General features: G+C 39.9%; 2 protein-coding genes across 5 annotated transcripts; one reads left to right on the forward strand and one right to left on the reverse strand.

Moving 5' to 3' along the window:
- Positions 1–1,510: 1,510 nt before the first annotated feature.
- Positions 1,511–7,827, forward strand: f9b (coagulation factor IXb). The gene is made up of 8 exons (XM_034890473.1): positions 1,511–1,710; positions 3,213–3,385; positions 3,456–3,480; positions 3,567–3,680; positions 3,837–3,968; positions 5,320–5,714; positions 6,116–6,260; positions 7,145–7,827. Exons 1-8 carry the CDS (start codon positions 1,620–1,622, stop codon positions 7,702–7,704), a joined length of 1,635 nt encoding a protein of 544 aa, XP_034746364.1. The 5' UTR covers positions 1,511–1,619; the 3' UTR covers positions 7,705–7,827.
- Positions 7,828–10,450: 2,623 nt separating this feature from the next.
- LOC117955636 (proto-oncogene DBL) lies at positions 10,451–24,531 on the reverse strand. 4 transcript variants are annotated; one of them, XM_034890243.1, is made up of 26 exons: positions 24,310–24,531; positions 22,319–22,453; positions 21,802–21,918; positions 21,438–21,587; positions 21,182–21,306; positions 20,850–20,964; positions 20,626–20,745; positions 19,978–20,169; positions 19,434–19,625; positions 19,167–19,347; positions 18,735–18,823; positions 18,218–18,318; positions 17,976–18,042; positions 17,752–17,867; positions 17,558–17,627; positions 17,349–17,441; positions 17,035–17,127; positions 16,411–16,536; positions 15,785–16,000; positions 15,455–15,547; positions 15,204–15,282; positions 14,859–14,877; positions 12,805–12,902; positions 12,143–12,258; positions 11,574–11,686; positions 10,451–11,465 (listed from the first exon to the last, which is right to left on the reverse strand). In XM_034890243.1, exons 1-26 carry the CDS (start codon positions 24,358–24,360, stop codon positions 11,384–11,386), a joined length of 2,949 nt encoding a protein of 982 aa, XP_034746134.1. In that variant the 5' UTR covers positions 24,361–24,531; the 3' UTR covers positions 10,451–11,383. The 4 variants fall into 4 exon arrangements, with proteins under 4 accessions (XP_034746134.1, XP_034746132.1, XP_034746133.1 ...); XM_034890241.1 differs by having other exon boundaries at positions 12,805–12,977; XM_034890242.1 differs by having other exon boundaries at positions 14,859–14,895.
- Positions 24,532–26,182: the final 1,651 nt, after the last annotated feature.

Raw genomic sequence — 26,182 nt, forward strand, 5'->3', positions numbered from 1 at the left:
TGCCAATATTTGTTGTTTCAATGCCAAATTTTATTTTCAATACCACAGGTTACTGTCACTGTTCTAGCTCCATACTACTGATGCTTTAAGATTTGAGCAAAATATAAAAGTATTCTCAGAAGTCCTTCTCAAAGTCTTAGAAAAGAATACATACAAGATATGTCAACAGCTACGTATAGTAATCCCAACAAACTCAACTCACCACACAACATTGACCAACAAATAATTATCAAATTCATTATCAAGTTCATTGTCAAAACTTGCCATACTCAATTGCTGGCTGGGATTTCACTTGCTATGTGAGGAACATTAATCCTGTTTTTTTTTACTAGGAATTAATTTTTTCCTCTGTCTGTCCATAATAAAGACAATCAGATTATACAAAGGCTGATCTGAGCGGTCATGTAATAATACACAGTCTGGATGGGATTGTGCACCCAGGGGAACAAGCTTTTTAAACCAGCACGCTTTTCCTGGTTTTAACCCACTTTGCCCTGCGTCTTTCTGTGAGTTTACACGTGAGATGCTCGACATCAGCGTCCCCCTCCTCCAATGCGGAGCTGGTGTCAACAGAGGAAGTGGGCAGTGGTGCCCTAGGGGGTTAAGAAAGCAAGCTTGGGACTGGGAGGTGGCCTGTTCAATCTCCAGACTGGCAGGATAAAATCTGGATTTGAAAGTAAAAGAGCAGTGCTTGTCCCTTCCTCATTACCACCCCTGATGTGCCCTTGAGCAAGGCATTTGACCCAAAACACTTCAGAGACTGTGGTTGTACTGGGCACTGTACTTCCAGGGATGAATATGTAACTGTGTGAATGTGACAGATCATCATTGCAAATGAGAAACTGTTATCAATCGATTTACCTGGATAAATAAAGGTAAAAAACCCAGCACTGATAGATCTGGTCTCGGGATACTAATCAGCAGGAAGTGATTTAAGCCTAATGGTTACCAAACGGTGGTGAATGTGCTAATTGTTAGTAATTCTTTTGTGATGTAAAATCTATAATTTCCAAGGGGGATGGATTTGTTGGCTTAGAAAAAAAAGAGATGCAAAACTCCAATTTAAATCATGCTCACCCAATTCGTCAACACAAGGGCTGTTGCGAATGAGCTGCTGGCTCAAGGGCAGCTGACCCGTTAGTCACAGTGATTTGTCCGCAGTCACACCCGGTGTAATACAAAAACATGTGATGCTCCAGATCAAGCATGGAGTTTAGGTTTTCTTTACTTCGGTGCCAGCTATGGAGTTTAAATTATATTTTCAGTGTCTTCTGCTTTATCTAAATGACTTGAAGAGGATTTGCCTGCCTGGATTTACAGTTACATTTGTCCACTCAAAAAGGGATACAGTTTAAATCCTGGACACAGTAGTCTTTGTGTGTGTGTGTGTGTGTGGGGGGGGGGGGGGGGGGGGGGGGGGGTATGCGCACTCCACACACACACACACACACACACACACACACACACACACACACACACACGTACACAAACACTCTGTGGCCTCACAGGTGAGCAAACAGTGTGTTGCTGTACTTTGGAGTGGTGGATCTGTCTCTCTGGCACTAAGTCCAGGCTTTGGCTCTACAGGCGAAAGCAGACGAACATTTGACAACGACAAGATGGCCAGAGTTTGTTTAATGGCTTTTTTCATTGTTGGTTTAATGCTGGTGGTGTATGGACTTGCTGCTGAAATCACAGAGAAAAACACAGGTAAATTATAGAAGAGCAGGTATGGATTAAGTAGACAAAACCAATGTTTAGAGATGTATAAATATAGGAAGAGGCTGGAAGTCCGGGGTTAATTTTTAAAATAACTGATATCCGACCCAAAGTCTTAAAGCCACACCACTCAAAAATCTTATTGCCTATAGTTTAGAAATTTTGTTGTAAAAAGTGTAATTTTCTCTTTTGTAGAGGACAGCAGATGGGATACAATGTGCCAAGAATGTGTTTTTTCATTATATGTCTGTTACTTCCTGCAAGGCTTTGGAGTTTAATCGACAGAGATACAATGATTTAGGAATGATTGCAAATAGCTGTTTTGGAAAAACTGATTTAAAGCTCCATTGTGTAATTTTTTGAGTTGATTCTTAGCAAAAACAACTTTTGATCTATCAAAACTATGGGCTCATTCATGTGTAATTACTTCCAACAACTAATCAAAGTATTCTTGTATGTACTTTACAAGTAGTTACTTTTTCAATATTATTTATGGTCACGGTAAATATAATTCATATTACGGTTACCTACTTTTGCTATATTATTTTATTTTAATTACATGTTCAATTTAATCTAAACGTCACTTACTTACACTGCAATATCGTTTTTTGTATGGCAACCACACTTTACAATACGTTCATTTGACGCCACTTTACAATCAGTCTACCCTTTGCTCATTGTCTGTTGTTTGCCTTTTTGTGTGTGTGTTGTTTTGCTTTTATTGTAGAAAATGCTGCTGTAATAAGGGAATTTCTCCACTGTGGGATGAATAAAGTAGTATCTTAACTAATGCAATCTGCCATACAGAATCATTTACAATACATGAGTTGCTTGATTGACGGCCGCCATGTTGCACCTCCATCTTTAAAATATATTAGCCAAAGAGAGACACACCTCCACCTTTCGAGCTTTAAACTCAGTGGCACTGTGACAAATGCCAGGGAGGGAGACAAGATGACGGAGTTGCCAAGGAAGTTAAAAAGATAACTAAAACGACAAACGGCAAAGCATAAAGACCAAAGTTAATATTGGAGTGGCTTTTCCGAGATGGAAAGAGCTCATGAGGATTAAGATTTTAAAAGGGGACGCCAAAGTTTCCTGCTTTCTACTCAAAAAGGTGATTCTGCCTAGTGGTGTAAATTCAAAGTTTTATAGGAGCTTGACTAACTATAGCATAGTTGTGCATGACGCTAGATGGACGTCTAGGATACTTTTCCTTGCGTCAATGATTGAAAAAAGGATTGTCTACCTTGTAACGTAAACGTGATCTTAGGTGTTGTGATTTCCTGGCCGACAACTCACGTCACATCCAGTTGTAACCATAGACTGTATATTAATGGACAGCACATAATGTCACCCATTCAATTATGAAGATCTGCTATGAGTTGCCGAGTTTGCGGTTACGAGTCGACTTGATGGTGGATCCAGTAGTTTTTAGGGGTGATGCCAGAGCTGTTTTAATAATTTCCACATTGTCTTCTATTGCCTTTTAGGAGCTGTGTTTGTGTCTCAGCAGGTGGCAGACATGGTGCTGCGTCGCCTGCGTAGGTACAACAGTGGCCACGGTGAAGAATTATTTATGAAAGCCAATTTGGAGCGGGAGTGTAGAGAGGAGACCTGCGTGATGGAGGAGGCCAGGGAGGTGTTTGAGGATGATGACAAAACTGTAGGTTACTCACACAAACACGCACACACATAAAAAAAATATAATTAATCAGTTTATGTTTCTATTTCAGATGGCATTCTGGGCCAGCTACAGCGGTAAGAGACGTAAAACACAAGTCAGTTACTCTGAATTTAAAGCCCACTGTCCCCTCTGAACCTCCTGGTGTGTGTTTGATGTGTAGATGGTGACCAGTGTAAACCACTCCCCTGCCAAAATGGAGGTCAGTGTGAAGACGGAATCGGCTCATACGTCTGCTTCTGCAAACCAAACTTCGACGGCAAGAACTGTGAGATCGGTGAGTGCGACAGCCTGTATACGAAAAACTCAAACAAGGATCTTTACTTTCTTTTTTTACTAACATGTACAGTGTACCATCAGTTTGGGTACTAAGATGGTTATAAAACAACACATAAAATACATTCATTCTGCTTCTGCTGCCCCCTGTTTCCAGAGGTGACCAAGCAGTGTATGGTCAACAATGGCGGATGTTCCCATTTCTGTGTGATGAAGGCTAAGGTACCTGTGTGTGAGTGTGCAGCTGGTTATGATCTTGGGCCAGACAAGAAGAGCTGTGAACCAACAGGTAAAATAAAATGATAACCCATACACGGCATTCTGCAAATTGGGTGTTCAGGTGTTTTGGTTATATATTTAGAAGGGAAGAATTTAGTTTTTTGTCATTTTTTTGCAACTCTCAACACAGCTCTAATTACTATGCTCTATTTTACACTAGTAGGAAATACTACACTACACACAATACAACTGACTAAATAAAGAGTGCATACATTTTCAGTGATAGAATAAGTGATACAATACCACAGTGTAGAAATATTTTATTTCAAGTAAAATCCTAAATTTAACATTTAACTCAAGTAACAGTAGAACAGTATTGACATCAATATGTGGTGTAGTATATATTCTGTCATTGTATTGTATTTATATTTGATAAGTGATGCAATAATGTGTTGTCACTTTAATAATGACGCTGGTAAAGGTGGAGCTTAATTTAACTATACCACAGGGTATTTTAATATATAATAATACATCCTAATTAGTTGATTATATTTTGAATCTGTAAAGAAACTAATGAACAAAGCTTTAAAATCAATTTTATGGGCTAAAAAGCACAACATTTGCCTCTCAAACGCAATTGAGATTACAATTACACAAAAAGTAACCATAGTCTATGTCACATCTGGAAAAAAAAAATGGAACAAATCTTAAAAATCTGGAACCCCATTTTATACTTTATTGTGATACTAAATTACTACTACTACTGAGCTGCTGTGCATAAACATCCTCACTCACAGACAATCCCAAACCAGAATTTAAGAGTGATATACAAGCTGTCACAGCAGAAAGCTGGAATCATGCTACACTTCTCATCACTTTGATCTCCATTAAGGGATCCCAGACTGGTTCATAAACTGTGCATTGCAGTTTATAGCTGTCAACAACAAAATATCATTTATGGAGGTTGTTGACAGAGTGAATACTCTGGGTATATAACCACACAGAAAACCATAAAACAAATCCAGCTTCAACAACTGCTTCAACAAAAACCGATGCAACCAACCTCTGATTACACTGACCTTAACCACAGAAAACACACATATACAGTAAACATACCCATCTCTAACCTTCTGCATAATTATGTCAAAATCTTGCCTAAAACCCATGCACCATAATCAGGCGTTAGAGTCTTCAAAATAACAACGGTGTGGGAAGACTGAAACCACATAATTGAAATAGCCATTGATTGAATCTGCCTATGGTGCAAAGCCAGGGATATAACCTCAACCTTTGACAAAATAACCAAAGGGCTTCAAGAGAACCGTCCCAGCTGTGGAAAAATCTGACACTAACATGTAACAATGTCTCAGAGACAAATCTAGATTATCTCCTTCTTTGTTTTGCTTTCACTTGTCCCTCAGAACAATTCAGCTGTGGTCGTGTGAACATATCCCCCACCTCCAGAACCAGGTCCATCATAACCCCACGGTCCTCAAGCACAACACACAGCTCTGAAACAAAAAACAGTTCCAGTGACATCCTGGAGGATGACTTTGATGACTATTTGACACAGCTTGAAGACAACTACGACCTGCCTTTAAATGAATCAGACCTGGCCAACACCTCTGTGGCTTCTGTAGTAAAAAAAAGATCCGTGAGGTCGGATTCAAGTTCTTCTGTAAATCTAGCCACAGAGGAAAAGCAGCTGGCTTCCAAGGCTTTCTTCCCCACGCTGCCTACCATCATAGCACAAGACAACACTGACCAGAGGATTGTAGGAGGCAATGAGGCCATTCCTGGAGAGATACCTTGGCAGGTACTGTAGGTGGGGGTGCAGAATTACTACATGGGGATGAGTTGAAGCAAAATGAATAATGTTCACAGATAGGATGCAGATAGGTGGTTTTTGCTTCTGTTGAGTTGAATTGTGGGACGTGAAGGTTGCAGGGGTTTGGATCTCTCAAATGTCAAATTTATGAAGGTTAAATTCCAAACTGCTGGATTTTTCCATTTACAGTAAGAAGCACAGAGGTCACCTTGGAAAAAAATACAAAAGGCAAATGATAATGAGACGAGTAATAGAGCAGTGTTCAGGAAACCGGGTGGATGGAGAAAAGGAAATGGGAAGATTTGGAAGTTTAGAAGGACACAAGGAGGAGGCATGTGCTATGACGCTCTTCCGCCATTTGTATGGTTACTATTTGTATGTGTTTGCAGGTTGCCCTGATGTATCACTCAGCAAGCCTTCAAAGAGGGGTGTCTTTCTGTGGAGGATCTCTGCTCAGTGATTTATGGGTCATCACTGCTGCCCATTGTCTGACGCACCCTGATTATGCTAAACGGGATGTCTTCGTCAGAGTGGGTAGGAAAGACAAGTGTTGCATATCTACATGTTAATATTCTAAATCTCTGATCCACATCCCTAAAGTACAGTACAGACTCACTGGCCTTTATCGTTGGTTTCAAAAGACCATGTTGGTTATTTGCATGCAGTGGTGGAAGAAGTTTTCAGATAATTTACTTAAGTAAAAATACTAGTGCTGGCAAACGATTTAAATATTTAATCATGATTAATTGCATTAATATCATAGTAAATTGTAAATAATCTCAATTAATCGCACATTTGTATCTATTCTAAATGTCCCTTGACTTTTTTTTGACCCATAGTTGTTTTTTCTCATTTTAATGCTCTTAACATGGAAAAGTGGATTGGCTTGCTTTGTGCAAATGTTTTTTTTTTTTTATTGAAAACAATATTGGCATACAGACTACTGTACTGTTCAATTTCACACATAATATTCTCACTTGGAGCAGAGATTCATACTCGGAGCAAATACTCTTTCACACAATCATTTGGCAACTTTTAAAAAGTAAACGTTCCATTCAGAAACTTTTTGGCATCCGTTTCGGCGCCTCACGCTCGCCATCCACTCAGAACGTAACTTTACTACTCTTTCCAGGTAGCCAATGGTTACCATTCATCTATGGAAAAAATATCTTGTAGATATACAGTACACTTACATCTAGCTCACTTACTTGAGCTAGATAATCCAATGGTGAACATTTACTCTGCTTTCATCAATCATTTTATTATTGTGGGTCAATGCAGTGGCCTCTTTGTGTTTGGTGCATTCAGTTAAACGCTGACATGTGAGATTTAAGATCAGATGATGACAGACCCATCACATTGTCTGGTGCAGAAAGTAATATAGTTGCATATACATTCTATTCTATCTATTCTTCTAGGTGAACATGATGTGAAGAAGTTTGAGGGTCCAGAGCGAGACCATGTGATAGCAGAGAAGCATATGCACCCCATGTATGATGACAAGAAGTCTCTTTACAACAATGATATTGCTCTACTTAAGCTTGCCAATCCAGTGGAACTGTCCAACAAACACCGTCCCATCTGCCTGGGCCCAAAAGACTTTACAGAGAAACTATTGAGAGATTCCAGCACCTCTCTGGTTAGCGGCTGGGGACAGCTTAAGTTCCAAGGCCCTGACTCCAGCAAGCTTCAAAAGTTGGAGGTCCCCTACGTGGAACGCCCCGTGTGTAAAAAGAGCAGCCGGGACCACATCACACGCTATATGTTCTGTGCTGGCTATCAAAATGAAAAGAAGGATTCATGCCAGGGGGACAGTGGGGGGCCGCATTCCTCCAACCATAAAGGCACTTGGTTCCTGACAGGCATCGTCAGCTGGGGGGAGGAGTGTGCCATGGACGGGAAGTATGGCGTCTACACTCGAGTCTCACGGTACTACCCGTGGATCACTCGGATGACAGGTATCCAAGTTAACAACTGACAAATGAAGTCGAGTAAAGGGGAAACGCAGCTGTCAGCCAACAAATTACACAGTGGAAGTGAACATGTTTTCTCCTACTGAAGCATGTTAATTTGAATTGTTTAATAAAAGGAAATTCAAATATCAGATTTTTTGGTCTTGAAATATGGCTAAATAATAACTTCTAGCTCTTCATCCAGTGTTTTAATTGAAATTAGATGCACAAGAAAAAATTAAATGCAATTTTGAGATGCTAAAGCAAATGTTAAATTTAATTTTATGTCCTTCAATTTTAAAGACCCTGCTCACCACACAGGCTTTTTAACTTTTTGGGTTATTTCCTCGTGTTGAAAATATATTGTAAACAATCAACCCATCTTTACAGATCAATCCCACCCTCCCTGTTAAATTGATACATTGGTGGGTGTTCGGTCTTTAACAGCTTAAAGTTTAATAGGCTTATTTTCACAGCGGACGTTTAGTCTCATAGCAAGAAAAACACAGGTGTAATTAATACAGTTGACAAAGGTTAATTTAATTTAAGAGTATTTCAGTGCAGCGCTGGTTAATTTGTTTAATTACACTTTCATATGTCACGTCAAAATCTCTGCCATAAAAACGATTTAAAGGTACAGTAGGATCAGTTTGCAACAGAAAACTAGTATGTTTGACCCTCTTTATTACTGAAATAAATATTTAGGTAGGTAGGGAATTTTGGTGTGACCATGTCATAAAGATGTGAGCTGTCCCGGCCCATTCCTAACAAACTAGCAGCAGAGTTAGGAAAATGTCACTCAAGAGTAGTCCGTACATAGCCTGGAAATCCAGATCAAAATCCGAAAGGTTAAGGGTCTGGCATTGAGTAATGAAAGTCGCCCATCTCGAGGGGCACCAAACGTTCATTTAAAAATCTCACTGCACGCAATTGGATAACACTACGACCAATCACAACAACACAAAGGCTGACGTATCCAGAGCCCTATACGCTTAGGTACAAGTGGAGCTAACTGGTTAAGCTCACCTTTAGCCCCGCCTATATCAGATACACCAATGTGATTGGTGCAGCTTGGCTACAAGGGTTTAGTTAATGAGCAGCATGCCAGAGTAACTGAAATTGTGCTCTCGCAAGAACTCTGGATTTCCAGGGTAGGGTCTGTACACTGACATAGGCCTAATCAGGCAAGATAAGTGAAAAAAATCACCTGTGTGGATGCATTCACTTCGTAAATATCTGTCAGGAAAATAGGTAAGTATACTATATTATTTATATAGGGAAGAAATCACATCAGTCAGGTTGAATCAAATCCAATAATCGTGCCTATATTTTGGAAAATAATCATGAATTTGGCATTACAATACAAGCATTTACAATAATTTAAAACATCCAAAAAGTGCAAAATTAGCAAATGCAGCAAACATCAGTTAAAGGTAATGTGGAAAAGTAATATTATATTAATACCATTGAGAACGTCTGATGTTAGCATGGGTGGATTTCAAATAAATAAAACATGGGTCACATCTTATTTAGACTGTTAGACTGACACTTACTATCAAGTGACTATAGGTTCTGTGGGTGAAAATGAATCTTAATTCATTGTTAAAGTTAATCTTTACTGTGTTACCAGCTGGATTAGAATAATATTGTCCCCAGAGATGCAGCTAAATACCGCAGGAATCTAATGTACCTTTTGTCACTTGATAGCTGAGTATCAACATCTGACTGTCCATGAACGTTTCAAAATGTATATGGCTATTGTGTTTAACATTTAAAATTTAGATTTTTACCATTCACATATTTACAGTTAACTAAAAAACTGTCAGTAATTATACTGTATTGGTCTGCTCTTCAGCTGGTAAAGTGTTAGCATTTTCATAACCACTTATCCCACTTTGAGAGTTGCTCAAAACTGAACAGTGTAAAGAAAATCAGTTTTAAAACCAGGCAGTTTTACAGAAGTTTAAATGGTCTCCTGTGGATGTTTTTCTCATTAGATCAACTCTCTAAATCAAAAATCAACATGTAATTTAGTAATTCACAATGTAACTAATAGTTTACCTGGCATTTATAATTTTACTCTTTTTACAGTTACTACCTACTGTAGCACTGAGCATAGTTCCCCTGTTGGTGTAGAACACCAGTAAAGACAGAAATAAAGCAACAGGCATGTGCAGTGAGTTGTCCTTGCTGAGCAGCGATCATAACAGCTTGTCTCATCTCAGTGGTAATAACAGCTGCAGCCGAGGAGGAAGAGATTAATTTGATGGAAAACTTGCAGTTATCACCAATCCAAAAATCAACAAATTCCAAAGGAAAAATGTTGACAAAAATAACACCATTATTATAACACCATATTATCACTGTCAATAGCGGAAAAACTTATATTATATAATATATATTGGCAAAATAATTCACTTTTTAAACATCTGCAATTTATATATCAAAGCTGTCTGACAACCAGAGTTACACCCAGCTACACTAAAAACCAATGTAGACATTGTATAGTAGTGCACTTTGTTTATCTCACAAAGAGTGGTGCACCAATAGACCGTTTTTCACAGGAAACATTTTTCTAACATTTCTTTTTTGAGTAATTGTGAAATAACCAGCTCAACTGATATCCCAGTATAATTCTGGGATAAAGCCCCCTTTCTACCCTTTTTGCTATCTATTTAGCAATGGCGCCGTTTCTGCATCCGGGGCTTAGTGCTACCCAGGACAGTTGTGATTGGTTTAAAGAAATTGAAACAAGCCAAAGAGTTTTTTTACCCTATTGTAGAATAATAACAGGTGTAAGTAGACTATACTCCAGTATTTATATATGGCTGTGGGTCTGGCAATGTGAGACTATTATGCACCAGACCAAGGCAAAATTGGTCACATAAGTTATGTTATCAATTACACCTGTACTTTTCCTACTATATGTTGACAAATATCTATAGAGGGTATGCAATGAGAATTTCACACATGCATCCATAACCAACACCACTTAGTGGCAAAACAAACCGGCTATGGCTGCTATGAATGGCAAGACCTTGACTGAATATTGGTGAATAGTCTGATGTTGCCTTTTTCTTGTTCTACTGTCAGGTGAATGCACCAAGCAGATGCTGAATGTTTGCTTTTGCCACTAAGAGGTGGAGTAACCATGTTGATTTTGATTTGATTGATAGTGACGTAGCTGGCTGCTGTATGAAATAAAGAGGGTTTAAATTTATTGCAAACAATGACACCACAAGGTAAAGCTATTTTACAGTGTTATACAAAAAGAAGCCTCAATGATTAGCTGCGCTGTTTGGCACAAGAACAGTGATGATATGTTAGTAGGCATATGCATGATTTCTGTCTTATTTCATATGAAAATAGAAATGATAAAACATCAACATAGGTCTATGCTGTACATATGAATAAAGGCCAAAAATAAGTTTGTCTTCAACTACAACTCCGAGTCTAAATACAATAATCTACTGAATTACTGCTGGAATAGATAAATAAATAAAAAGGTCCCACATATGTGCTTTGTATTGCTACAGTCTGCGGTCCATTCTGTAGTTTACAGCCTTCTGAGGTGTCACAGTAGTTAAATATGTACTTGATGTGCTTCATTCTGTTGATCTGCTGAACGTCTTGGCAGAGTCAGATGCCCCCTTTTGGTCAGAAAGATGATGAAGTATGTCATCTGTCCTCTGTTCTGATTGGCTCTTAGCATGTTTCTCCCAGAATCCTATGCAGGTCTTCAGATAGAACACGCCCTTCTTCTCCACGACTTATATTCTTTACCATCCTGTGATTACACATGCAAACACAACACAGAAAACCTCTTAAAGTTTGTTTGCATCTTAATTTAAATGTGTGCATAATCAACACGTCTGAAACGGGTAGCCTGTTTTACCACATTCCCGACAATTCTTCATGCAGCAGCTGGATGACATCCCCGCAGTTAAAGACTATATCATCCGTGCTGGCCATGCTGCTCTCTACCATGACCCTGTACCTGCCCGCCACCTGGAACAGAAGTCAAATGCAGGAGAATAATGCATACACTTTTCCACATGCAGTCCCAAACAACAGTCCTAAGTCTATATATACTGTATATAGATGGATAGATAGATAACAGTATTTTGACCAATGTAGGATTTAGACTTATAAGCCTTATCCCAAAGTACGTTGGTTTAGTTTCTGTCTGTGTTTTCCCAACAAGCTGCCGGTCATCAGTGTACAGTTGGTGATTCAAAAGGACTCTGGGCCCGGTCCCACCACCCAGCTGAGGGAGGCTGTACATCCGGAGTCGAGTCAAGCTCACCAGAGTATAGGCAAGACCTCTATCCTTGGTTTTCAGCAACCAATGGCACTTGGCACTACTGGTGAAGCTGCAAGGCTCAGTGTTCATAAATACCCCCAGACATAACAACAAATCATTTCTTCAATACTACCTGTGCCATGACAGTAATAAACTCTCACCAGGGGGGCGGGCTGATCCTCCTCGTCTGAGTCAGATATGTTGGAAAGGTCTGTAGCTGCACCCCAGTCCTCCAGGCCCTCACAGATCGCCACGGAGTGTGCAGAAACCGGCCAAGCTGCAGGTGACAAGACAACTAAAATCGTTAGTGCTACATTTTTTAAAATCATTAATATTCCATGATTTGTGCACTTAATTGTTCTTCTGTGTATTACAAACAAACATTTTGCTTCAGGAAATGTAAAGATATGTGTTTTGATTTTAAAGTTAAGACCTACACTCCCATTGAGACGATTATTAAAGGTCAGTTCATTGGACAGGTTGAAAACCAGCTAACATTCAATACTAACACTACCACAATCTGTATAAAAAAGAAGAAAAAAAAGTGGAAAACTCATGACACTATTCTACAACGTCATGGAAGAGTTGATTATTACTTTTTTTATTGCATACATCAAAGGGTTAAATGCCCTTGATTCTGCGTTGAAGGTTATATATAATTTTTATTATGTTTTATGTAATATCTAATATTTGGCTTGTGTTCTTGAGAACAATGAAGTTTAAAGTAAAGTTGGATTTGAAAGTTGAGAGAAATTACTTAAGAAAGTCCGACCATAAGTTACTGTGTGTTCTAAATTTTGTGTAATCTGCCATAGCAACTTACTGCGTCGAGGTGAGTTAACCACTGGTTCAGAGTGGGCGGGGCTAGTTTGTATTGACTCCTCCCATTGATGCACATGGGAGTGGCTTGTAGCAGAGGAGCTGTGAGGAACAGTTAGACACGCTGAGCAGCCTCGCACCGACGCTCCGCCCCACGACACACACATCTCTGATGCACTAAACCGCATCCCCATGGGAACAAGACACCACCACAACAAACAAAAACAAACGAACAACAACAACCACGGTGTCACAAAGCAGGCTCATCCACATTCTGTAAATTAAAATAGCATTCCGTTAAGTTCACAATCACATATATTTCAGCGTCTGATTTTGAAGGAAGTTTGAATTCATAACACACACATCAATTATATCAGAGAGCGCTGCTATATATGGAAATATTAATTCACACAGTATTCTGCACACATACAAGGCCTTGATTAAACAGCATTTGCAAACAATCCACAGTGTGGCTTTAATTATTAGAAGGTGTTCCATATAGTCAAACATATGGAAACATACCTATCTCCTAAATAAAGTAAAAACATGTTAATTATTTACAAATGCTATGTGACCTACACATACTATGTACACAAATCATTCAAAAAGTGACAAACAACCATAGTATCTCATCCTCCATCTTTTCACACAAATCTCTGAATATTATTATCCAATGCTCAGATACTTTGAAACCTGAATTGTGAGCCTTTGTGAGTGTATCCACTAGGCAAGGCTGTCATTATTTATATTATCAACAAACCCCATGAAAAGACCAAAACCAACAATGGGTAAGCCTGTCTCTCAGTATCTTCTAAATTCCCTAGACCCAGGCCCATTGGTCACATCTGAAGATGTGAATCTTGGAAAAAGAGTCACAAATATACAGTTTGATTTTTTTTTTTTTTTAGGCTCTGTAATTTGCTTAAACAGCCGGAAACTTTAGTTTTTCCAAATATTCCTGAAAAACACGAGGAAATATCACATTTTTAGGGGACTTTTCCAACCCCAGATTAATACACATTTGGTGTGCTAGTCTTTACAACAGCAGGACGGTGTATGTAGGGTTGACTAAATATAAGACACAGCACTCTCATTTTTTGGTAATTAAGGAACATGTCATCCAAAGCAACAGTGCGGCTCATTTTTAGTTGTTTTTGGACAATAAAGGAGGAATATGGCACAGGAAAAGAAACTATTCCAAGCTTTGAATAATTATTAGTAGGATCAATTGATTGTTGGTGTTCATGGAATTTGTTTTAAAAGAAATATAGACAGTGGAATATTTTGTTATAAAATTGCACCATAGGCTTTAAATGTTTGATACTCCCAAATAATTGTGTACCAATGTTAATAATTTCCTGCATGATAAGCCAATTACAAGTTTATTGTTAATTTATTTTCCACATTATCCAAGTAACAACTGTAAGATCTTGGCAAACTAATAGTGTTTCAATAATTTTCACTGACTTTTAAATTTGGTAGTTGTCTCTTAAGAAATGCCTGACACCTTTTACTAAACCTGTGATATTTAAATGCTTGCTTAACCCGAGGAACTTTAACATAACTTCGAGATTTGGTCTTTGCAGCAGTTGCAGGTCTTATCGCTCTCCATGGTGCTGAAATTTAGCAGCTTGGAGATTCAGCACTAAAGACAGTGTTAAAGCCACCTGCAAGATTTGTACCAATGTAGTCATGAATACCAGTTCTGGTATAGTTCTGGGTAGTGACAAAGATGCTAATACAATCACATATACACACTGCACACATACAAACTCATTCAATAACTTTAACATCCTGCGTACTTAATCAAGATGCTTCATTTTGAAAACAAAAAACAAGTTGGGGTGGCATGTGGGTGAAACTGAGGGGTTATTTGATTATCATTTCAGAAATTGAATATACATCATTAACACTTTATGTGAGGTACATATCTTCCTTAATGCATCAAGTTTTAAATCAATTTCTGAATTGATTGAAAGTGAGTTGACCCATTCCCAACCCACAGGAGGTCATAAACTGATACAGAGGACAATAGGGAGGTCATGCAGAAAGAATCACCTGTCAGAAGGAGGGTTGTCTGAAAGAGGAGTCTCATCTGAGAAAAGGAGAGGGGACATAAGACACAGATATAATACATAAACTGAATCATCCAAACAACAAACTGGATTCTACCCTAAAACCTTCATGAGAAAACTTGAACTGAGTCTGAATTTGATATGTCTACGGTATATTTCCATTAAAACAAAAAACAAAAGCTCCAGGTTAAATAACAGATCTATGGTTCTATAATGCCTGTTCACATAAAAAATGTTGAGGAATCTAAGTCAAACTAAATTATGTCAGGCATTTAAAAAAATGATGTACACATAGAGGCAGCGAATGAATTATAGCAGTGATAGAAACCTCTGCGCATTTTCTTCTGGTTGGTAAGAATTTTACGAATCTCTGTCAGCCAGGCAACTTTGATCTCCAGTGTTGGAGCCTAGACGCATGCATGCATGCACGCACACACACACACACACACACAAAAAGCACACCCGCACAAAGTACAGATACCATAACACAATAGATTGAGTTTGAGTTAATAAGCTAAATGTACAGATACTGAAACACACAAAAAAGAGATAGAAGATAAAAAACAAAAGATCAAATACCTGAACTATGTACACTACTTCTCTGCCACTGTACCAGATTTCAAATTTCTTCACATCTCCTTTCACATTTTCTGTGATTCCCACTGCACTCATCTGCAGAAAGAGAGGAAAATCCTTACATTTCAGCATCACTAGTCATTACAGTTATTTTCATTATAAAATGCAACCAAGGATTACACCATGTGCACCAATAATATGCAATACAATTCAACAAAAATAACACAATATGATAAGATTTATAAAGGGAGGATTATTGTAGGGCTGTTAAATTGGATTGCATTGGCTGTAGCTCGGTGTACCTAATAAAGTGAGTGTAAAATGTATTGTTACTCTGAGACAGGATTTGAAGCTGTAGAAGGGCGTCCTGTCGTGAGTGTCATCATCTCTGCGTTTGCAGAAGAGCAGGGCGAGGTCATAGAGAAAGAGATGTCTCTGCATGGGTTTGAACCTGGCCAGCTCCTTCATGCGCACCGCTGCCCTCTTATGGCTGATCCACACGCTGAAGCCTCCCTGCAACACCACTCGGCCCAGCTGACTGAGGTCACCCTGGGACAGACAAACAGGTAAAAAACATAAATGAACAGCAACAACAAGTAAGAAATCAATGTTTTCACTTTAAAGCAATGTTTAAGATACTCAAAGTAGTTCCACACAAAAAACATTACATGGACTACATTAACATGAATAGAAAACTATTTTCTACTAACTACTATTAGCAATGCAATTCAACACTATACTTAGTCTAGCAAAGATTGCACAGAGTTTTAGTGATTAATAACCAAATAAGCTTTTATCTTAATGTTTTAGAACACTTTGAGAATGTTTATCTCATATTATGTATGCTGAAAACAGGATAATTGGACCATTTTATATTAACACAATAATGTGTCATCAATCTGGCATCCACTGACATGATTGTTACCTCTATCTTATCTATTGATTTTGCTGGTTGGTACCTGATATCCAGTGATGGCTATCTGATGCATGGAGTCGTTGACAGACTTCAGCAGCTCCAGCATGGAGTTGAGAGCCTCTTGGAGTTCATGTCGGTATCGCTCCTCTGTGCAGTGCTTCAACAGCTCCTGAACAGGGCCAAAGATATAGGTTGGCAGGTCAGTGTTTTTCAGACTATCTAATCTAGTTTGCCTGTATGAACGTCTATGTATACAAATCAGTTTTGTCTGGATAAATGGCGTCTATGTTGTCAATTTTTATCCGTGCCCGCTTGGCTCTTTGTACCATCATCCATTTGTCCATTCATCAATCTGAACAAAACCTATTACAGTGTACACTGACCGGACCACGTCAGCTGGTCAGCCCAGCAATGTAATCCAGAGTGAAATATCTCAACAACTATTGGGCAGAATGCCATGAGATTATTGTCTCTGTTTTGTGTCATCATGATAAAAACAACTTCTCACAAATCACTCAATGCTTGTCAGTCAGGCTTTTCTGAAATGATGGACACGTAATCTCAAAACAGTTTGCCTTCATGATAGCGCCTAAAAAAACTAAATCATTTAAACATGTCATGGTGTGAGTTGCATTTCAACTCTATCAATGACTCAAATGAACAGAACCTTGAGTAGCAGCTGGTACTTGGTGAGGCGTTGGACTGGTTTCAGGAGATAAGAGTTCAGACCCAGCTTGTGGTCCAGCTTATTCTGGCACTCCTGCAGACAGAGATCCATTTTAGATAGATTTTGCTTTAATGCACAAAGCACAACTGGAAAACAGGAGTTTGTTCTGAAAATAAGAAAACAACAGATTTTCAAGCAAACATCTAATTATTATGTCTGCTATCAACACTAATCCAAAAGATTTTCATACCATCAATTTGAGACAATGAGTGGATCATGTAATCATGTAACATAACGATTAGGTGAGTATCTACCTGAAAGAAAGGCAAATCAGAGCACTGTCTCCATAGCAACTCAGAGCTAGGCTTGTTTTGGCAGTAACGCTCATACACCTGGAACTTCTTTTTCTGCACACACACACACACACACACACACACACACACACACACACACACACACACACACACTTAGATATCATATCACTTTGTATTAAGGTCCCATATTTATCTTCAATTTTTCTCACCCGTTGCAGGAAGCAAGTCCCCACCCTCTCTGGTGTCTCCAAGCAACCCTGCAGATCCTGGAGGAAAATCCTAAATGGGAAGAAAAATAGAAGGAAATTGAATTTGCATGAAAACAGAGGGAGACAAGGACAACTCTGTGACAGCTTGCGTGTGTGTGTGTGTGTGTGTGTGTTTGTGTGTGTGTGTGTCTTGCCTGCTGTGGAACTGGTAAATCTCTGGCATGTTGCCAAACAGAACATCCTTCTGGCTGCATAGAGCTGAAGGAAGAAGATTAGACATGGATGGGTCCTCCATTTCTGCCCTGTAGCCCTGAGAGGAGAGGAGAGGAGAGGAGAGAGGACAGAATAACTTAATTGGAGAAAAAAGGAAATACATAATGCCATCAATATATTATCATTATTATTCAAATAAACTTACCAAAAGGACAGAGAGCAGCTCGTCCACATAGATCCTCTCTGTAGCTATCAGTTCCTTCATTATATGGCTAGAAGGAGACAGAATAAAACAAATACACAAAAATCTAAATGCAAAGCTCAAGGAAAGCCAGACCGAAAGCCACTGTGCACACGGTGACCTATGTGGGACACAAAACAAACAACTGCAGATTATGTAATACATAAACAGAGCAAGGTTAGAGTCACGGATGAAAAATTGCATACCGTGTGACCTGCTCTGGATTGTCTTCTGCCTCTGAATCTGTTTCAGTGGTGGATCCATACAGAGAGCTGCAGTTGCCTTGGAAGTCATGCATTACCTCAATCTGTCAAAACACACATGAAACAAGTACCTCAGCTTGGACACATTTGTATGACAGGTTCTGGCAAGTTTTAATCATTAATATTATGCTCCCAACATATGCTGATTAACACTAAACACATAAGGAAGTATCATTGGTTTTGCAGCTATTTGGTCATAAACCAATGTACCACATTACTGGACAAATTGAAATTTTGACCTGATTATGGTGTTAGATGACAAGGATTTGCTAAAGTTTTTGCCATTCATCTTGAGGGTGATATGAATGTGTATAACAAATTTCAAGACAATTCATTCAGTGGTTGTTGAGACATTTCCCTCTAAACCACCATGTGAACCTTATGGCAGCGCTACAGGAAAAGTCAAAGGATCACTGAAATCCCTCGGATTTATCCAACCAGCTGGCTAAAACGCACGCACCTTGCGTTGGCTGTTGTTCCTCCTTGCGGCTCTTTTGCCAGGTAGCAGGTCAAAGGAGAACTTGGAATTTAGGACATTAAAGTCTACACCTGTCGAGAGAATCACACAGACACACACACACACACACATACACACACAAATACAACTGGTGATGACATAGCACAAGAGAAATGCTGGAAAAAAGACTGCACATGAGATGTAAAAGAGAGAACAAAACATGCTAGATGTCAAATGCTGCGACAAGGGGTATACAGGCTAAAGAAGTAAGAGTGGGGCTTGTAGGAGTGAAGTTGATGTAACTGTATCATAATAACATCCTAGTCAACAACAGAAAGTGGGCTGAATCTAAACCATGAAATCAAATCCAGACTTTAGAAATAAGTGTAGTAACAGCTGTGGTATGAGATAAGGCACCATTGGAGGGGGTCGTACCATGTTTGGGGGAGAAGAGGGGTGACTTGCAGCGCTGCAAGGTGGGGTCGGGTTCAGGCCTCGGGGCCACCAACTGAATCGGTCTGACTTGTACATCCGCCAACTTTTTCAGACACTGCTCTCTGTTTCTTATCATGGACTGCATTGAGTTCAGCTTCTCTGTAACAATGGAAATTTGGGACTACAAAAAAAGAATCAAAGTGTAAGTGGAGGTGAGCTGCGGATCATTTTGTTTGTTTGCGTTTGTGTTCAGTAGCAGTGGGTTACCTGCAGCTGTGGGGTGAGTATGGCTTCAAACTCAAGGCTCAGAATGTCCTGGCTGTTTTTCAGGGAGGACGGCGCCCTCTCCTGGTGGAAGCTCAGGTACTGCAGTGCCTCCTGCGCTCCCTCTCTGGTTTGGAACTTGTCCACCATCTGACTCGCCAGAAGATAGGCGCCCTCGTCACACCACCGAAGGGCCTGCACACACACACACACACACACACACACACACACACACACACACACACACACACACACACACACACACACACACACACACGTTTTAAGGCACATTTGATATATTTTAATGTGATCAAAACAAAGAACAGAGAAAAGATCACATGCATTTGTTGGAATTAATATCACAATACAGCTTACAATACTTGTGGTTGTGTGCATAAAATGGAGTGAGCAGAGCATTCATAGTAAAAAAAGGAGTGAAACAAAAATACTTGAAATTATTATTATTCTTTTAATGTTTTTTTGCTGCAATAACTCTTATTTTGCATATGTACATCATTGAGTTTGTGTATCTTATCATCATTTTTACCTCTTCAAGGCGGCGCAGCAGGTCACGTGCTCGGGTAAGGGAGGCCCGCTTGGTGCGTATGGACGTGGTGATGATGTCACAGTGATGACGCAGCTCATTGCAGCGTTGGATGATGAGCGCCAGGGCGTAATGATGGTTGGTGGCCAACTGGTGGCCATGGAGGACAACCACCTGGGCACGAGCCATCTCCTCCTGATCCACAAAACACACAATAAGGTTTAAACTGCTTCCCACTTAGGTTCATGTTCCCACACATCCAAAAGTTGTTCCTGATGCAGAAGACAAACATATTTGTTTCTCATAATGATCCCTAAATACCGTGTGCCATTAAACCTAAAAAGGAACCAGCTAAATACCTGTATAACATGAAATCTTAAGGGGGAGCTGTTCTTCCACTGCAATCGGACCTACAGCTTCTAGAGTTACTAGCAATGACAGAAGGGGGAATAAGGACCATGCAGAGGTAACAAAAAAAACAAAAAGTGCTTTTCCTCAGTAACAAGTGCAATTTGAAAAAAACAAGGAAGATACAAGAAGCATATGACTTCAAACATTATGTCATTAACTGCATTTTGTTCTGCTCTGTCACTTCAAACCACATCTCCAGCTGTTGTTGTATGCATGTTGTTGTGTGACTTTGTGTGTGACCTGAGCGTGTGTGTCCAGCACGGCCAGGTCCGACAACAGCTGTTCCGTCTGCACCACCGTGGTTCCCACAGAGGCAATGTCCATCTCCTGGTTAGTGATCCTCTCCAGTACCTCTTCCATCTACACTCACACACACACACACACACACACACACAAACACACAGAGTTAATTGTCACAGCAGTGCATCATATGATCAGAGCGAAAATAACCCCAATCATCACACCTGATGGAAACTCATTTCATAATGCAGCAGCTGGAGGTATTGCTGCATCTTCAGGTGGTGTTTCTCAAAGAAGCCATCAAACGCCTCCTCCATGTCTCTGAGCTGAGTCAGGAGCCTAAAACACACATGACAAACAGACACAGTTTCACAAAAGCTGCCTGGTAATTTACAGGTTAAATAAGATGTTAGTGTCAAACTGAGAATATGTCTTCTAAATCCTCTCTTCTATTAATCCGTCTCTCAATACTAACAGTTTGTCTTGTGTCCAAGTAATTTCTCTTCAGAAGATGCCTGACCTCATGCTGTATTGCACTTTTTCACAGATTCTGTACCTCTGAACAGTGTCCAGGTCTGACTTTAGGTCCCTCTCCTCCTCTACATTTCTCTTAGAGGCCTTGACAGTCTCCAGGTTGGACAGCAGCAGCCGTCCTTCTTTCAGCACGCTCCGGATATCATCCTAAAACAACACAATAAACAAAAAGACAAATGAAAATAACTGCAAAAAAGAGACAGAGACATCTAATACAAAAACTACCAGACATAGAAAGAGAGAGCGTAAGAAAGACAAGCGAGAAGAGCCAGGTCGACCTTCATCTGTCTGTATCGGTGTGTGTGTGAGTGCAGCAGGAACTCAATGGCACTAGCTTCATCCGGAAGTTCGCTCTCAGATAGCTCTGATCCAAAGCCTTGCAGCAGCTGGGCGATCTCCTTCACTGTCACTGCAAAGGTCTCAATTGCCTGCAGACACACACATTTCTCATTCAAATGGCATCTGTCCAATTAAGTAGTTTAGCGAAATTATCATTTCTTGTTTTTTATATTTAGTTGCAAACCCCATAAGGAAGTGTAAAGCTTGTGCAAACATAACCTAGCAGTAACTTCTTCATTTTCAACAGCAGCATGCCAAGCTCTGATTGGCTCTGGCGAATTGACTAGCATCAGAGGTGTATACCGTGCGGAGGACGATCCAGTCACTTTGGCAGTACTCCACTTTTGCAGTGAAGTCTGATGTCAGGTGGTTTTCATCGATGTAGCGCAGCAGGTCACCAACTGAACGCAGCATCACCACCTAAAAACACAGAGCCACAAGGCGTCTAGCAGCCACCTGGCCGGTACTGTGTTTGACATTTTAACAATAGCATCAAGTCATCAGAGAGAAGAGAACAACATCAACTGCTCATCCAAATTAACAGGAAGATTACGTGTAGTTTTATGTGTAGAGCAGAGACAGGCAATGAAATTACTCCCTGTTAGGTGTAACTGGCATGAAATGTTACTTGCAAAAATACATGTTTGAGCTTGAAAGGTTACCATCAGGTTCTGATAAGCCTACATGCTTTAATCGCTCAGTCTTTTTCTTTTTTTCTTTCTTCTCTTCATGGATTGTGCTGCATCAGATTAGTAAAATACATTTTTATACATCACATTTTCTCCCACCCCTCTTTTCTCAGTTTCTAACCCCCTCTCACCGGCATCTTTAACAGGAAGTCATCCTGGCTGAAGCGGAAGCCCAGGTCAGTGCTGGAAGACGGACTCGGGGCAGAGCTAAACAAGCCGGAGGGGTGGAGAACCAAGACCAAATGCAGTTTTTCTGGAAATGATGTCTGAAAGAGGAATAAGTTCATTATGTAGTTTGTTAATCTAGCTGTGTTATATTATCATACACTAGATGATGCTGAGGACTGAAAAAAAAGGGACCAAAATAAAAAGTAAAAGGTAAATTATTTATGTCAGCCTATCAATGTGGCAAACTGACATTTGTGGATTTTTTTCCTCCACCACATCCCTGGAGGAGTACAGGATGAGAGGAGTCACACAGTCAGTCAGAATGATTGACAGCTCAATGTTGTTGGTCGTGCAGTCTAGCAAAGCTCAACACAGCATCAGCACCTCGCTTTGTCAATCTGGGAAGTCTGTCGGTCTCTAGCACTCAGCTGTTTCCTCACTCTTCTTCATGACAAAAAGCCTTTCATGCCCTCACCGTTCCCTCTCTTTGCAGACATAGAGCTGTTCTGTTAACCCGGATTCCTTTTTTTCAGGATTTCACAGGGTCTGTGCAAGCTTGAATTGGTTCAAATCCATTTCTGATTAACTTTCTGTGTCTTATGGTTCCATTTTCTTATGATTTCTATCGATTCTCCCCTGCAGAATATACTCTACTTTTTTTCAAGAAATAAAGCATATACTTGCTAAAATAAACTGATGTGTGTGTTGCTTAACATTTAAGTTCTATATTATGCAGAGTGGCACAAACATTAATGCCAGTGGTGTTGTCTTATTTCTTTCAGTTTGGCTATGTGACTGCTACAAGACTGATGACCACTGAGCAAAGCAGTGATCAAGTGATCTACCAATTGTAAGGACTACTTCCTCACCTGCATGCCATTTTTTGCGCTTATCCTTGTCTCTTCTCCTCTAAATACCTGCAATCCACCCACACATTCACAACAGTGTTTTCTCAGATCCAAAGGCCCGGGGAATTATAACCATATGGAAGACTTTTACACTCTATATTAGTCTCTGTAGCTGTGTTTAAACAGTGTTGCTTTTGGTACACTGCTTTCACATGATCTTTAACTATAATGCATACAGCATCAACTGGTAAAACAACCAAAAGGCTCAGAGAAGAGATTTCTTTTCACTCTCCTTAGGCAGGTGAGATAGAGAACTAGCTAGTTATCCTCTCGCACAAAACAGGCTACAAAAATCTTAGCACAGATGGGCTTTTTCTCTGACAGTAGCAATCATCGCACCCAGACATTTAACCCAGAAAGGGCTGACCTTTTTATACTAGCCTTTTGTACAAAAGCAAGTAAATAGTCACCCAAGTGTCAACATAAACCCGGGTGTGCACTCAAATAGAAGCCATGATGGGTTTAATTGGATGATTGCAGACTTGTCAAAACCTCTGCATTCCACAACTGCATTTAGATTTGTGGGCATCACGCGGAAGTATTTCACACATGGTTATTTCCAAATCCATTACATAAAGCTGCAGAACTTGAAAACACTCCAAAGCAGTGCCAAAGCAGATGGACTCTTCTTTACCTGCAGTTGCAGCCCACACACACACACACACACACACACACACACACACACACACACACACACACACACACACACACACACACACACACACACACACACACACACACACACACACACACACACACACACACATGTTTGTCATTGGCCTGTCCTGGTTCCTACACAGACTCTTAACATTGAACTGCCATCTGAATCTGACCAGTCTCTAATTCACCGAGAAGCATTTTACAGTAAACAGGCCTATCTAATGCAGGTTGCACTGTTCTGAGAGCACATCCCAACATCTGTGTCGCAGTAGGCTACTTAACTACCTTGAGGACAGCTCATCTCGCTCTTTGCTACTCTCTCTGCTGCAGTATTCTCGCCGCCCCGTTTGATGCCTCCCACCTCCCCACCTCCAGGCAGAGCTTACCGCGGCCCTGCGCAGACGGGGGAAGCCCCGCAGCGGGTTGGACTCGGCCATGGCTTCCCTATTCTACCCGGACCCGGGAAGTCTGCAGCGGGACGTGGTGTCGGGAGCGAGCAGCCGCAGCAGCGATGGCACGGTATCCTACACTGCAGTGTCCGCTCGGGCAGAGCGGCGTGCTGAGTGCGCACCTTAGCACACACGTAGTTCAGCTCTGGACCAGGATGGGTGTGTTCAACCACCTGACGTCAAAGCCAAAATAAGTTTGCCGCTCCACTACTGCGCTGCACAAATGTTCCTTTCATTCGAGTTGCATTATTATGAATATGCTATAGGTTATATATAACAACTCTGCCTCGCCCTTCTTTATGATATGCAAATTAAGATGTCTTCACGTCTGTGGACTTGAAGATGACTTATATATTTTTTTCTCCTTTTTTTGTTCCTAAATTAGGCTTACTTAAGAAACTCTCTGTATGAAGCATTGATAGGACAGAAAGACAGAGTGTTGATTATTTTCCATTGGTTCCTCTAGATGGCGCTCGAAACTAAAAATAGGCTACGTTTAGCCACCCATGGATCACCTTATGTTTTATTTGCTATTGGGCCGCCATTGACAAGCCCCACCCACTTTCCACTCTCTGTGAATTAAGTAGGGCTATGACCTGTCACCTCCACCTTCCCGTTAAATGCAGACATACAGCTTCATTATTATGCGTATACATCGTCTGTGTGTAAACTAGCTGTGTGTAACTTGACTAAAGCCCCTGAAAACATTGTTTTAAATCCTGTTTAATGTTAAAAAGACACATGCAATCAAATTTAGATCAAAATCATCCAGGTTTGATTATGATTTTGCATTATATTCAAAACTATAATATGACAACTAGAACATTGTAATTGATGCAGTATCCCTCTACAAGACAGGGCTATATTTATTGATATAAATTAGTAACAACAAATAATGAAATTACCAAAAACAATTTGTTAAGGAATAAATCTGCTTTTGTGTGTTATTTAAAATGAATGCATAAAAGTGCATAACTAAAGAAAAGTAGAATATAGATGTTGGTCCAGACTAAAATATGTATAACAACTTTAACAGATTTAAATAAAATGTTCTACTGACATGTGGTCCCCAGAGGAAAAGTCCTATGGATTTTGGTGATTACCTCACTTTTCCTCTGGCACATTTAAATGTATTACTATACATGTACCTGCTAAACTAATGACATGTCTATTAGCCTCAGCTGTACTTAGGGATGATAAGTAAATGTTAGTACGCTAAAATGCTAAACTAAGATGGTAAAAAGGTATACCTGACAGCATCAACATAGCATTGTCAATGATAGAATGTCAGCATGCTAATGTTAGCATTTAGCTTAAAGCACTGCTTTGCCTAAGTATCAAATCATGTTATTGTTTTCCAAAGAGATGGCGTTTTCTAATGAGAATAATTTGTTTAAGTTAAGATGATTAAAACCAATCTTTTCCCTCAAGTAGGAACAAATACCAAGTGCGAAAATTGTTTTTTAGCATGTGTAGGGACTGGAGGGACCTGATAAAGAAAAAGACAATACAATACCATACAGTACTGCATATCAGCCTGCTGGCCTTTGTTCTGAGTGAACCCCAATATTTACATGTGGGCTATTTTAGTAAGAGTTTACAAATGAATTGGACACAAAGTAGGCAGAGAGCCTCACTCTGTCTGACTCTCTGCCTGTTTTCAGCCTTCAATTGGGCATTTAGATTAATGTCAGTTTCCTCATAATGTTATCATTGGTCATCACCCATTTTTGTCTCTATCCCTCTTTTATCGGTTTAAGACAAATCAAACCTATGTCTTTTCCATATTTCATTCTGTATATATCTTCTT

Source organism: Etheostoma cragini, chromosome 13 (assembly GCF_013103735.1).
Source record: "Etheostoma cragini isolate CJK2018 chromosome 13, CSU_Ecrag_1.0, whole genome shotgun sequence".
Classification (NCBI taxonomy): domain Eukaryota; kingdom Metazoa; phylum Chordata; class Actinopteri; order Perciformes; family Percidae; genus Etheostoma; species Etheostoma cragini.